The sequence below is a fragment of the Budorcas taxicolor genome, chromosome 18 (assembly GCF_023091745.1).
Source record: "Budorcas taxicolor isolate Tak-1 chromosome 18, Takin1.1, whole genome shotgun sequence".
Lineage (NCBI taxonomy): Eukaryota > Metazoa > Chordata > Mammalia > Artiodactyla > Bovidae > Budorcas > Budorcas taxicolor.
The window spans coordinates 56,469,345-56,482,446 of NC_068927.1; the positions used below are offsets into that span (position 1 = coordinate 56,469,345).

At 49.2% G+C, this 13,102-nt stretch overlaps 1 protein-coding gene across 1 annotated transcript in view; it reads left to right on the top strand.

The window, feature by feature from the left end:
- Positions 1-13,102, top strand: part of SULT2B1 (sulfotransferase family 2B member 1) — a 35,740-nt gene that overhangs the window by 15,103 nt on the left and 7,535 nt on the right. The window contains exons 2-3 of the mRNA XM_052656487.1: positions 5,195-5,334; positions 11,951-12,159. Coding sequence (XP_052512447.1) covers positions 5,195-5,334; positions 11,951-12,159 — 349 coding nt within the window. The remainder of the gene's footprint in view (positions 1-5,194; positions 5,335-11,950; positions 12,160-13,102) is intronic.

The following is a 13,102-nucleotide window of genomic DNA, read 5'->3' on the forward strand; positions in this document are numbered from 1 at the left end:
GGTTGGGCCATTCATAGTCTTGTGTCCTGGGGTCTCCCTATCAGGGCAGGCCAGGCCTTTTTTTTTTTTTAAGTTTTTATTTATTTTATTTTATTTATTTGACTGTGCTGGGTCCTTGTTGTAGCATGTGGGATCTAGTTCCCCTAGCAGGGATCGAACCCAGGGCCTCCTGTGTTGGGAGTGTGGAGTCTTAGCCATGATCCCCAGGGAAGTCCCAGGCCAGGCCCCTTTGAGGAGGCTAATTACGACCCTGGCCCACTGCCCATCACGTGAGCTGTCTGCTGTTCCTCCTGCTGCAGGTCTCTGCCCCCAGCCCAGTTGTCATCTTCATTCCTCGGCTCCAGCCAAGCGATCGCTGCGTGTCCCAGGGCCTGGAGCTGACCTGGAAACCAACTGGGCTCAGAACCCAGGGAGAAGCAAGGTCACCCCGGGGCCAGATTTAATTTACCAGGTGGGGAGAGAAGACAGGGTGCATAGCACCTGTCTGGGGACACACAGTGAGATTCAGCCAAGCAGGACTCCAGATCCCCGCCCCTCCACCCCCACAACCCCAGCCAGGCCACCATGCTTAAGAGCAGGGAGAGAGCATTCCTGGTGGGAGGAATGGCAGATACAAGGCCAGAGGCTGGAATAGTGCTTGGGGTGTTGTGTGGCTTTGGCGGGAGTGGGGGGACGTGAGGAAGGAGGATCCAGAACAGAACTGTCTGCGGGGCTCAAGGTCACATCTCAGCTCTGTTTGGTGCTTGCCAAGTGGCCTTGGTCATGTGGTTCCCTCTCCCTCAACCTCCGTTTTCTCACCTGTAGCCTCGTGACATACGGGGAGGTCCCAGCTCGCCCCCATCACGCCTTGATTGTTAATTGAATATTGATGTTCAGTCATTTATTGAGTAGCTGGTTGTTCTGGGCTCAAGGGGCACAGTGGTGAGGTTTGGACACTGTTAACCTGGAATGAGGCTGGGCTTCGGGAGTTTCTGACGTCTCCCTGGGGGATTCTAAAATTGCTGGGGACTGAGAACCCTGGAGGAACGAGAACGGAGGTAACAAGTGCTCTTTAACTTTCCTTAACTTTTTCCCCAGGTGACCCCCTTCATTCACTCACACGTTCATGCATTCATTCATTTACTCAAACATTCAATTGTCCATTCATTCACACATTCATTCACGTATTCATCACATATTCGTTCCTTCATACATTCATTCATTCATTCAGTCAGTCAGTCGAATACTGGTTAGGCACCAACAATGTATTAGCACTGTGGATTCCACCCTGGCTTCCTGGGGTAGGGTCCTCTGGGGGTAGTCCCCCAATTTGGAGATTGTGCTGAAGGGGAAGGAGTGAGTAAAAGTCGCTCAGTTGTGTCCAACTCTTTGTGACCCCATGGCCTATACAGTCCATGGAATTCTCTAGGCCAGAATACTGGAGAGATTAGCCTTTCCCTTCTCCAGGAATCTTCCCCACCCAGGGATCGAACCCAGGTCTCCCGCATTGCGGGCAGATTCTTTACCAGCTGAGCCACAAGGGAAGCCCAAGGGGTGGTGGGACACCCTCATATTTATGCATGTATGCATTCAGTGACTATTTCGGGGACTCCTGAAGGGCACAGGATCTTTTCCTTGTTGACAGCTCCATTTTCCTGTTCCGTAAGCTGGGGAGGACATTTCTTCCTTAAGGAGCTGTTGGTGAGATCAAAGTCTAAAATAGCCCTGAACGCTAAAGGGAGCTTCAGTGTCTTCAGTATCAGTCAGGAGTCAGGGACTTAGCATATATTATCCCTTTTAATCTTTAGGTAGGATTAAAACCCTGAGGTTGAGATTACCGTTATCTTCACGTGTCAGACGAGGAAACTGAGGCTCAGAGAGGTGAGATCTGCTGCCTAGGGCCCACGGAGAACACAGGGAACCCACCAAGCCAAGACCCAGGCACTTAGCAGCTAATCTGCCTAGTGACTGATACAGTCACGCCCACTGGGTTAAATCTGCCTGACAACTAGTGACATCACTAATTCCGCTGCCTGTGCTCAACCTCTTAAATCACTGAACAATAAAGTTAATTACAACGTGCTGAGGGCCAGCAGAGGGCCTACTGTGTGCCAAAGGTTGTGCCCAGTAACCTCTCCTTTGGGCTCACACCAACGCCTAGTGTTGCCTCTATTACTGGGTATAATAACAATAATTTTAGTCCAGATTTATTGAACATGGACTACGAGTCAAATCCTATCTTGACTCGACTACAAGTCAAATGATACATTAAATCCTCCCACCGAAAATTAAGAAACACTTATATAATGCATACTCTTATGCCAGGCCCATTTCTAAGCACTTTTTACATGCTCACAACCATCCTATGAGGTAATATTTACTTATTATCCCCATTTGATGGATGAAAGAACTGAAGCGGAGAGAGGTCAAGTGAGTTACCCACAGCCCCACAGCTGGAGGGAGGAAGAATTCAAACTCATGGATTCTGGCTCCAGGGTTTATGCTGTTAACCAAGACACTATGTGACTTCTTCTATCCCCACTTTATAGTTGAGGAAACCAAGGCACAGAGAGATGAAGCGCTGGGCCTTACCTCGGCTAGAGAGTGCCAAAGCTCAACTCTGAACCCGAGACGCCCAGCTCCAGAACCACACTTTAAAAAAATATTTGTTTTTAAATATTTATTTATTTTGGCTGCACCAGGTCTTAGCTGTCGTATGCAGGATCTTCGATATTCATTGTGGACATGTGGAATCTATAGTTGCTGCTTGAGAACTCTTTAGTTGGGTAAGGCATGTGGGATCTAGTTCCCTGACCAGGGATTGAACCCAGGCCCCCAGCATTGGAAACTCAAGAGTCTTAGCTACTGGACCACCAGGGAAGTCCCTCAGAACCACACTCTTATTCACACTTGCCCCACTTTGGATACTAAGAAGCAGGGCTTGCAAAGCCCCTGCCACCACCCCTCTAAGGCAACCAGCCCTTCCTTCCTAGTCCCCTCACCAGGGATAAAAGAGGCCTTGGCAAGTAGACCATAGCCCACCTGCCAACTTCCTCCATAGCCTCCTCTGAGCCCCCCCACCTTGGGACTCTGGCAACCCTGGCTGGCTGGGCCAAGCCTTACCTGGGCTCCCCAGAACCCTCCTGGGATCCCACGAAGAGGAAACAATACCCTAGCCTTTTTTGTCTTTCTCCTGCAAGCCTGAGCCTGATTCCAAGCCCTGGAGAAATTCCCCATCCCTCAAATCTTGGAAGCTGGTGGAGGCCTTCAGGAAGGACACTGGGAGATCCCTGGGCAAGTTGCAGACTTCAGTGGACCTCAGTTTTCTCATTTGTCAACTGGGTAGATGAGGAAGAAATAACAGAAAAGGGCTGTGCAAGTCAGCTGGGGTTTCAGCCTCACTGGGTCCAACACTCGCCTCACTTCCTTTTTATTAAAAGCAGTTATTTTAGGGACTTGCCTGGCAGTCCAGCAGTTAAAATCCCATGCTTCCACTGCAAAGAGGTGCAGGTTCCATGTGCCTGGTCAGGGAACTAAGATCCCACATGCCTTGTGAAGAAAGTGAAAGTGTTAGTTGCTCAGTCGAGTCTGACTCTTTGTGACCCCATGAACTGTCGCCTACCAGGCTCCTCTGTCTGTGGAATTCTCTAGTCAAGAACAGGTTGCCATCCTCTTCTCCAGGGGTTCTTCCCAACCTAAAGATCAAACCAAGGTCTCCTGCGTTGCAAGCAGATTCTTTCCTGTCTCAGCCGTCAGGGAAGCCCATACCAAAAAGTAAAAAACAAAAACCTGAGTCTCCTCCCATACTCCATACTTTTGATGCCAAGCTCCCTTAGATGTGTGATATTGTGATCTGACTTCCATGTCCCTAGCCTTCCTGTCTTTATGCCCAACCAGCGCTCCCAGAAGCAATTCCTGCACCCAACCAGCTCGCCATCCCTGTAACTATACACAGATGTGCCGGCCAACCTTGTAAATATCCCACAGAAGTCCAGTGAAATGTATCCTCAGCTCAGTTTCACCTTAGCTGGGTCCCCCAAATACCTATCTCTCTCCCATGCCACAGACAGGAAACCCCAAGGGAGGCTGCCATAGCAAAGAGTCACAGAATTAAATGGATTGCTCTCAAAGCATCTCACTTTGGGAAACAGTATGTCCGTGTATGGCTCTGTGAACGCACTGCAGGGTTTTGGGGAAAGTGGCTTCAGCGAGGGGCTTGAAGTTTAAGACTGTTCCGGCTTCCCGGGTGACTGCACATATGGGTTTCACAGGTCGGCTCTGCGTCTCAGCGGCCGTGCAGGAATGGGCAGGGCACCTGACTCCTCTGGCCTGTGTTTGTAAAATGCACGTGGTGACTGAGCATCTTCCTTGAGGATTGGGGGGAAGAGTATACATAAGGAGAGCACTTAGTCCCATTTTGCAGAGGTGAAGTGCCGTGTGTCCTGCCAGCTGTGTGACTTTGGGCAAGTCACTTGACCTCTTTGGGCCTTGAAGTCTTCATCCAGAAAATGGAGATACCAATCATTGTCATTTCATATGAACGTTATGAAGTGAAGTAAGAGTGTTAGTCACTCAGTTGTGTCTGACTGCTTGGGACCCCATGGACTGTAACCTGCCAAGTTCCTCTGTCCATGGAATTCTCCAAGCAAGAATACTGGAGTGGGGTACCATTCCCTTCTTCAGGGGGTTTTCCTGACTCAGTGATCAGACCCAGGTCTCCTGCATTGCAGGCAGATTCCTTACCCTCTGAGCCACCGGGAAAGCCCAGAATTGTTACCGGCTGTTAGTAAATCAGCCTTATTTTGCAGATGAGGAAACGAGGTGCAGAGAAAGTCCTACTAATGAACAGCGTGTCCCTCGCCCATGTCCTTGGTCGCCCTCTGTCCTCTGCTCCAAGATCCCTCCTCCACTTCTGTCGCCATCAGTTCTGGAAGCTTCTGCTGTAAAGCTGGACCCCTGGGCAGGCTCCTGGGACCTCGAAGGACGTTCAAACGCAGGCCCCTTGGGTCTTCCCTGGCAGTCGAGGGGTTAAGACTCCGAGTTTCCACTGGGAGGCGTGGGTTCTATCGCTGGTGGAGGAACTGAGATCCTGCATGAGGCAGCGTGGCAAAAAATAATTAATTAATTAATTAAAATAAAAAAAAGGCTCTCCAGGGGTGACCTCTGTCCATGCCTCGTCTCCGGTCCTCACGGTGTCTCCCCTACCTTCCTACAGCCAGAATTTGTCAGGCGAATACTTCAGGTACAAAGGCATCCTCTTCCCCGTGGGCATCTACTCTCCTGAGAGCATCAGCCTGGTAGAGAACGCCGAAGTACAGGACGATGACATCTTCATCGTCACCTACCCCAAGTCAGGTACCTGCCGGACCGGGCCGGGAGGGGGGGCACTAGGGAGAGTGCTGGGTGAGTGTGGGGCCGAGGGTGAGAGGGGGACACCGACGACAAAGGGGGAGAAGAACGCGGGAGGGGCGGTGGGGACGGGGACCCATTTGGTCTGTTCAGATCCAAGGCTTTGCAATGGCCGGTCCCTCCGCCAGGGGGCACCCTTCCCCTATCCCCTGGGTGCCTCGCTCCCTCCCGGCCCCTACGCTGGCTCTTGGAGACCTTTCTGGCTAAAACAGCTTCTCCATCCTTGAACTCTCCTCACACTTGTCTTCCCTGCCAGCCACTGTATTATATTTCCATTGGTTGATTTAGTGGCCGTCTTCCTCACTAGAACCTGGCTCCATGAGGGTAGATTTTCTGGTTCCTCTTGATCGTGACCGTGTTCGCTGAGCCTAAAACAGTGAAACACGTTCAATAAATATTTGTGAAAAGAAGGGAGGAAGAGAGGGCGGAAGGAAAGATCTTAATTTTCTCCACTTGGTTACTGAAATGCTGCTTACTAACTGTCTGCCAGGTGCAGAGACGCAGCTCTGAACAAAGATATTTTTTCAAAATGTTTTTGAAGAATTTCAAAATATATTCACCGTTTTCAACATAGAGTTCTATGAGGAGTTTTTGGGTAACACTTAAAAGAATAATTCTCATACCATACGCTTTGTATACTTCCAGATCCACCCATTGGAAAATGTACACAGTTCTTTGGCTGTAGTACATTCACAGAGTCGTGCAAACCATCACTATAGTCAGTTTTAGAACATTTCCATTACTTACAGGGCTTCCCTGGTGGCTCAGATAGTAAAGAATCCGCCTGCGATGCAGGAGACCCGAGTTCGATCCCCGGGTCAGGAAGAGCCCGTGAAGAAGAGAATAGCTACCCACTCCAGTATTCTTGCCTGGAGAATTTCATGGGCAGAGGAGCCTGGCGGGCCACAGCCCATGGGGTTGCAAAGAGTCAGACATGATTGAGGCATTCACACATGCACTTCACTTTCAACAAGAAACCCTGTACCCATTAGCCGTCACCTCCCACCCCCCACCCCTCCACCCCCAAGGCTTAGGCACCGTTATTCTGCTTTCTTACTCTATGACTTTGCCCATTCTGGACATTTCGTGTAAATAGAATAGTACAATAGCTGGTCTTTTGTGTCTGGTTTATTTTTCACTTAGCCTACTTTAAAAAAAATAAATTTATTTATTTATTATTTATTTTTGGCTATGCTAAGTCTTCGTGGGTGTGTGGGCTTTCTCCGGCTGTGGCAAGCGGGGGCTGCCCTCCGGTTGCAGTGCCCGGGCTTCTCATTACGGTGGCTTCTCTTCCTGTGGAGCAGGGGCTCTAGGCTGCACAGGCTCCCGTCGTTGCAGCACATGGGCTCAGGACTTGTGGCTTTGCAGGCTCTGGTGCCCAGGCTCAGTAGCTGTGGTGTGTTTGGAGCTTAGTTGCTGAACCACGTGGGATCTTCCCGGACTAGGCATCGAACCTCTGTCTCCTGCACTGGCAGACTCTACCGCTGAGCCACCGGGGAAGTTCCAGCATGTTTCTGAGGTTGACACACATCATTGTCAGTGCTTCATCCCTTTTTATAGCAGAATAATATTTCGTGATATGGGTGTACTGCCTGTGTGCTCAGCCACTTCAGTTGACTCTCAGTGACACTAGGGACTGTAGCCCTCCAGGTTTCCCTGTCCATGGGATTCTCCAGACAAGGATACTGGAAGGGGTTGCCATTTCCTTCTCCAGAGATCTTCCCAACCCAGGGATCGAACCCTCGTCTTCTGCACTGCTGGTGGATTCTTTTCTGAAGGGGTATACTGTTGGGTATACTATGTTATGCTTATTCATTTATCAGTTGATAAGCAGTCAGTTGGGTTGTTTTCACTCTCTGACTCTTAATAAGGCTTGTAGGAACATTGATATATAAATGTGTCTATGGACATGTTTTCATTTCGCTTGGAGTTCTATGAATTTTGAAAGACATACACCGGAAACACTACAATTGAGATGTAGAATGGTTCAGGGAACACCCTGGCGCCCTGAATGGTTAGGACTCGGTGCTTTCCCTGCCCTCAAAAACCCCTTCACACCCTTCTGTGATCAGCTCTTTGCTCACCCCATCCCCCAGCAACCAGTCATCCGTTTGCTGCCCCTGTATTTATGCCTCTTCCAAAACGCCACACACGGAGTCATACTCCACGCAACTTTTGAGACTGACGTCTTGCACTCAGAGTAATGTATTTCATTTTTTTCTTAATTTATTTTTGATTGAAGGATAATTACAATATTGTGTTGGTTTCTGCCATATGTCAACATGGATCAGCCATTGGTATGCATATGTCCCGTCCCTCTTGAGTCGCTCTCCCACCTCCCACCCCATCCCGCCCCTCCAGTTTGTCACAGAGCCCAGGTCTGAGTTCCCTGAGTCAGACAGCAAACTCCCATTGGCTGTCTGTGTTACATACGTTTCCACGCTACTCTCTCCATCTGTCCCTCCCTCTCCTTCCTACACCTGCCCCCAGCGGTGCATTTCAGATTCATCCAAGTTGTTGTATTTGTTACTGCTGAGGAGTACTCCAGAAAATGGATGGACCGTGCGGGTTTTATACATTCATCTGCTGAAGGACACTTGGCTTGTTTCCAGGTTGGGTTGAGTATGGCGAATACAACTGCCATAATTCATTTCACACAGGTCTCTGCATGGAAATACTTCTCTACTTATCTTCAGTAAATACTTAGCAGTGGAATTGTTGAGTTTATGGAAGTACATATGCTTAACTTGAGAAACTGCCAAACTGGTTCCAAAGTGGAAACCATCTTGGACTTTTGGGAAAGCTGGTTTACCCTCTTGTGTTCTCACCAGCAAGATCGGTGCACTCCAGAGGCTCTGCTTCCTTGCCAACACTTGATATTGTCGAGGTTTTTTTTTAAACCATTCTTCTTTTTTTTCTGGTCACACCACAGAGAATGTGGGATCCTAGTTCCCCAACCAGGGGCAGATCCCATGCTACCTGTAGTGGAAGCAGGAAGTCTTAACCTCTGGACCACCAGGAAAGTCCCTGAAAAATCATTCTAGCAGACGTGCTCTAGTATTCCATTGTGGGTGATATTTGCATGTCTCTGCTGGCTAATGAAGCTGAGCATTTTTCCAGAGGCTTACAAACCATCATATATCTTTTTTGCAGCAGCAGCAGCAGCTCTGGGTCTTCCTTGCTTTCTGTGCAGGCTTTCTCTAGTTGCAGCAAGTGAAGGCCACTCTTCATCGTGGTGCGCGGGCCTCTCACTGCAGCGGCTTCTCTTGCTGCGGAGCAGGGCTTCAGTAGTTGCAGCACTTCAGCTCAGTAGCTGTGGCGTATGGGTTCTAGGGTGCTCAGGCTTCAATAGTTGTGGCGTACATGCTGAGAAACTTTGGCTCATGGGCCATAGAGCATGCAGACTTCATAAATTGTGGAACCAGGGCTGACTAATAGTGGTGAGCGGGCTTAGTTGCTCTGAGGCATATGGGATCTTCCCAGACCAGGGATCCAACTCATGTCCCCTGCATTGGCAGGTGGATTCTTAACCACTGGACCACCCAGGAAGTCCACCGTTATATACCTTTTTCAGCAATGTGTCTGCTCAGATTTTTTTTTTTTCACTCTTTTTAATTGGTTGGTTGATTTTCTAATTATTTAGTTTTGAGAGCTCTTTATGTAATCTGAGTATGCTTTCTACAGGCATTTTCTCCGAGTCTGTGGCTTGTCTTTTCATTTTCTTTTCAGTGTCTTCTCAGAGCAAAAGTTTAAATTTTAATGAGCTCCCATTGTCAGTTTGTTCTTTAATGGATCAGACATAGCTAAGGAAACTTTTCCTAAACCAAGGTCATAAAGATGGCTTTTTTGTCTCCTAGAAATTTTAGTTTTAGATTTTACACTAAAGTCTAAGATTCATTTTAAGATAATTTTTACATATAGTATGAGACATAGATCAAGGTTCTTTGTTTGCATATGATGTCTAGTTATTCTAGATATTTTTTAAAGTTTAAAATATGTTAATGTCTCTTAGAAAGTCATGTATTCATAGTTCAAAATTAAAGAGGTACAAAAGATTCCTCTCTTCCCAAGTCACCAACAGTCCCTGTGTATCTTTTCAGAATTTTATGTACAAGCAAAAACGTACATTTTTTGGTTACTTTTTTCCCACAGAAGTTAATAAATGATACACATCATTCTGCTTCTTTTTTTTTTTTTATGGTTTTGCCTTCTTTTTCCTTGTATTTTGATATCATCGCATCTTAGAACTGTAAACAAAGAGCTTCCTGGGGTTTTGTTGGTTTTTACAGTTCCATGGTATTTCATAACATTGGATGTACAAGAATCCTTGTTTAACTTGTTTAACGAGCTCCTTATTGATTCACATTTCCTGGTTTCCCATCTTTTGCATTTATACACAATAGAAACTGTATACACACTGCTGCGTCTTTCTGCGCACTGCGCTGCTGGCCTCCGTCCTCCACAAGAGCCATCTGGGGGACTTCCCTGGCAGTACAGTGGTTAGGAATCCGTCTGCCAGTGCAGGGGACACGGGTTCGATCCCTGGCCCAGGCAGCAACTAAGCCCATGGGCCACAACTACTGAAGACCACGTGCCTAGAGACCCTGCTCTGCAACAAGAGAAGCCATCTCAGTGAGAAGCCCTCACACCACAAGAAAGACCCAGCTCAACTAAAAATGAATTTAAAAAAAAAAAAAAAAAAAAAAGCCTTCTGGGAGAAGCAGAACCAGGAAGAGAAACCACATCCTTCTGCAGGGTTCCTCCAGCGCCCTCTACTGACCCAGCGTCACATTGCGCCAGGTTTCCAAGGAGATCTGATCATCCTCTCCAGCTCCAATGTCAAGGAACAGGGAACCCGGAATGGGTTTGGAGCTGAGAGACAATACACTGGGAACTGGCACAGGGTAGTTGTTAGAATCCAGGACGATGTAACACTAAGACCCAGCGACTGTTCATATTATTGTTATTTCTCATCTGACCTGCCGGCAGTCTCCTGGAACCCAGACTTGTGAACCGGGTCATGAATGAGATCCCCTTCCTATAACGTGATGCTTGTGGCACTGTGGCTCAGTTGGTTAAGAATCTGCCTGCAATGCAGGAAGGAGACCCGAGTTCGATCCCTGGATCAGGACGATCCCCTGGAGAAGGAAATGGCAACCCACTCTAGTATTCTTACCTACAGTTTCTTACCTACAGTATGCTTAGCTACAGTCCATGGGCTTGCAAGAGACCGACACGACTAAGTGACTAAACCACCACCAAAGAAATCAAGGGCTTATTCCCAAGAAGGGGTGGTGAATAACGCTGAGATTTTAAGTCCAGCCACCTGAATTCAGTTCCAGCTTCCTCTGTGTATTAATGGAGTGCTTCAGAATCTCATTAAGCTGACCCAATAGAAACTTATTTCTCGGGAATTCCCTGACAGCCCAGTAGTTAGGATTCCATGCTTTGATTGCCCGGGGCCTGATCTCAATTCCTGGTCAGGAAACAAAGATCCCACAAGCCATGCAGTGAGGCAAAAAAAAAAAAAAATCTATTTCTCATTCCTGTAAATTCTGACTGATCTCAGGTGGCCTCGGCCTGCAATGGCTTAGAGCCGGGCTTGGGTTCCCAGCCAGAGAGTGGCTGGCTCGAGGCGGTAAGAGCGCCAGATCCCAGCCACTAGACAGTGGGCAGTGACAAGGGCCCTGGCCCTCTGGCTTTGCAGAAAAGAATTTCTATCAAAAGGAGAGTCACGACGCAAGTCAAGTTATTTATTAAGAGGAAAAGGTACACGGGCCGACTCGGGGAGAGTCTCTGAGTCGCACCTTCGTGCAGTTTGAATTACTGTTATGGGGCATTTCTTCCGGGTTTCCTTTGGCCGATCATTTTGATTTGCCTGGTTCACAGTCCATATCTGGTATATCTCAGGGTTAGGGTTAGGGTTAGGGTTAGGGTTAGGGGTGTGCACACGCATCTCTTAGCCAAGATGAATTTTACTGGAAGGGGTCTGGGTAGAACATCTCTTGACATCATTCCCCTTTGAACTCCAAGGATCCTTTCTGCACAAGTGTGGCTGGGCAGGTCTCCTGATTTCAAGAACGAAAACTATGTGGTCTGGAAGGACCCAGCCTCCTCCCTTAACTGTCCTGGAGTTTGGGTCCATAGGGAATGAATTCTATGTACCCTGGGGGTGGAGATGGGGGATGGATGGAGTGAAGGGGGGGGTATCCATGCAGCTTCCGGCATCCCCGCTTCTTCTGCTTTATGGCTCTGCCATCCCCAGGAGCCCCAGTTTCCACTGGCATCTCTGCATCCAGCCAGCAGACAGGGGGGGAGTGAAAGTGTTAGTGGCTCAGCCGTGTCGACACTTTGCGACCCCATGGACTGTAGCCCGCCAGGCTCCTCTTTCCGAGGAATTCTCCAGGCAAGAATACTGGAGTGGGTTGCCATTTCCTCCTCCAGGGGATCTTCTCAACCCAGGGATCGAACCTGGGTCTCCTCCAGTGCAGGTGGATTCTCTACCATGTGAGCCACCGGGGAAGCCCTACCTCCGATTAACTCGCCCAGTTTTTCCCAACAGGGACCAACTGGATGATTGAGATCCTGAGCTTAATCCTGAAGGACGGGGACCCCTCCTGGATCCACTCGGTGCCCATCTGGAAGCGGTCGCCCTGGTGTGAAGCCATCATGGGCGCCTTCAGCCTCCCTAACCAGCCCAGCCCCCGCCTCATGAGTTCCCACCTCCCCATCCAGCTCTTCGCCAAGGCCTTCTTCAACTCCAAGGCCAAGGTACAGGAGGAGGGAGGGGTGTGTGTATCGGGGGGTGGAGGAGGGGTAGAGCACAACTCTCTGATGAACTCAGCATATTAAGCAGCCACTATGTGCCTGGTCCTGATCTAGAACAGCAGCAAACACATGCCCAGGAACACCTGCCTTGTGAGCCCACGCTCTAAAGGGGGCAAGCCAAGAACAGATGGAATAGATAAGGAAAATGCTGGGGCTTCCCCGGCGGTCCAGTGGTTAGGATTCCATGCTTCCATTGCAGGAGCCATGGGTTTGATCTCTTGTTGGGGGACTAAGATCCTGGATCCCAAATAAATTTACATAAGCATCTTTTTAAAAATAAGGAAAATAGTTAATACAGCCAAGATGATATATTCACATCGAGAAGAAGGAGAAGGCGGGGGTAGGAGTTAGAGGTAAGGGTTGCAATTCTAACTAGGGGAGGGGTCAAAGGAGGTCTCAGCAGGACAATGCCATTTGAGTAAAGACTTGAGATGTGAGGAGAGGAGCCACGGGGGTGTCGGGGATGGTGGAAGAATGTTCCAGGCAGTGGCCTGAGCAAAGGCCCTGGGGTGGGTGTGGCAGGCCTGAGGTCTAATCAGGAGGACTGTGTGGTTGAATCTAAGTGAGCAAGGGGGAGCGGAGTAGAGATGAGGTCAGGGATTTAACAGGGGCCACAATGTGCAAGGGCCATACGGGCTTTGGTGGGGAGTTTGCTTGTCTCTGAGGGGGCCAGGGGCCAGGGGAGGGCTCTGTGCAGAGGAGAAACGGGGACCAACTTAGGTTTTCCCGGGCGCCCTCTGGGCTGCAAGGCAGGGAACAGACGCTCAGGGCGAGGGCAGATGCAGAGTGCCGGGGAGGAGGCGACAGGCCAGGTGCAAGGTGGCCGTGGAGACAAACAGGGCAGTGCCGTGGAGGTGAAGGAAAGGGGCTGGGCTTGGAGTGCATT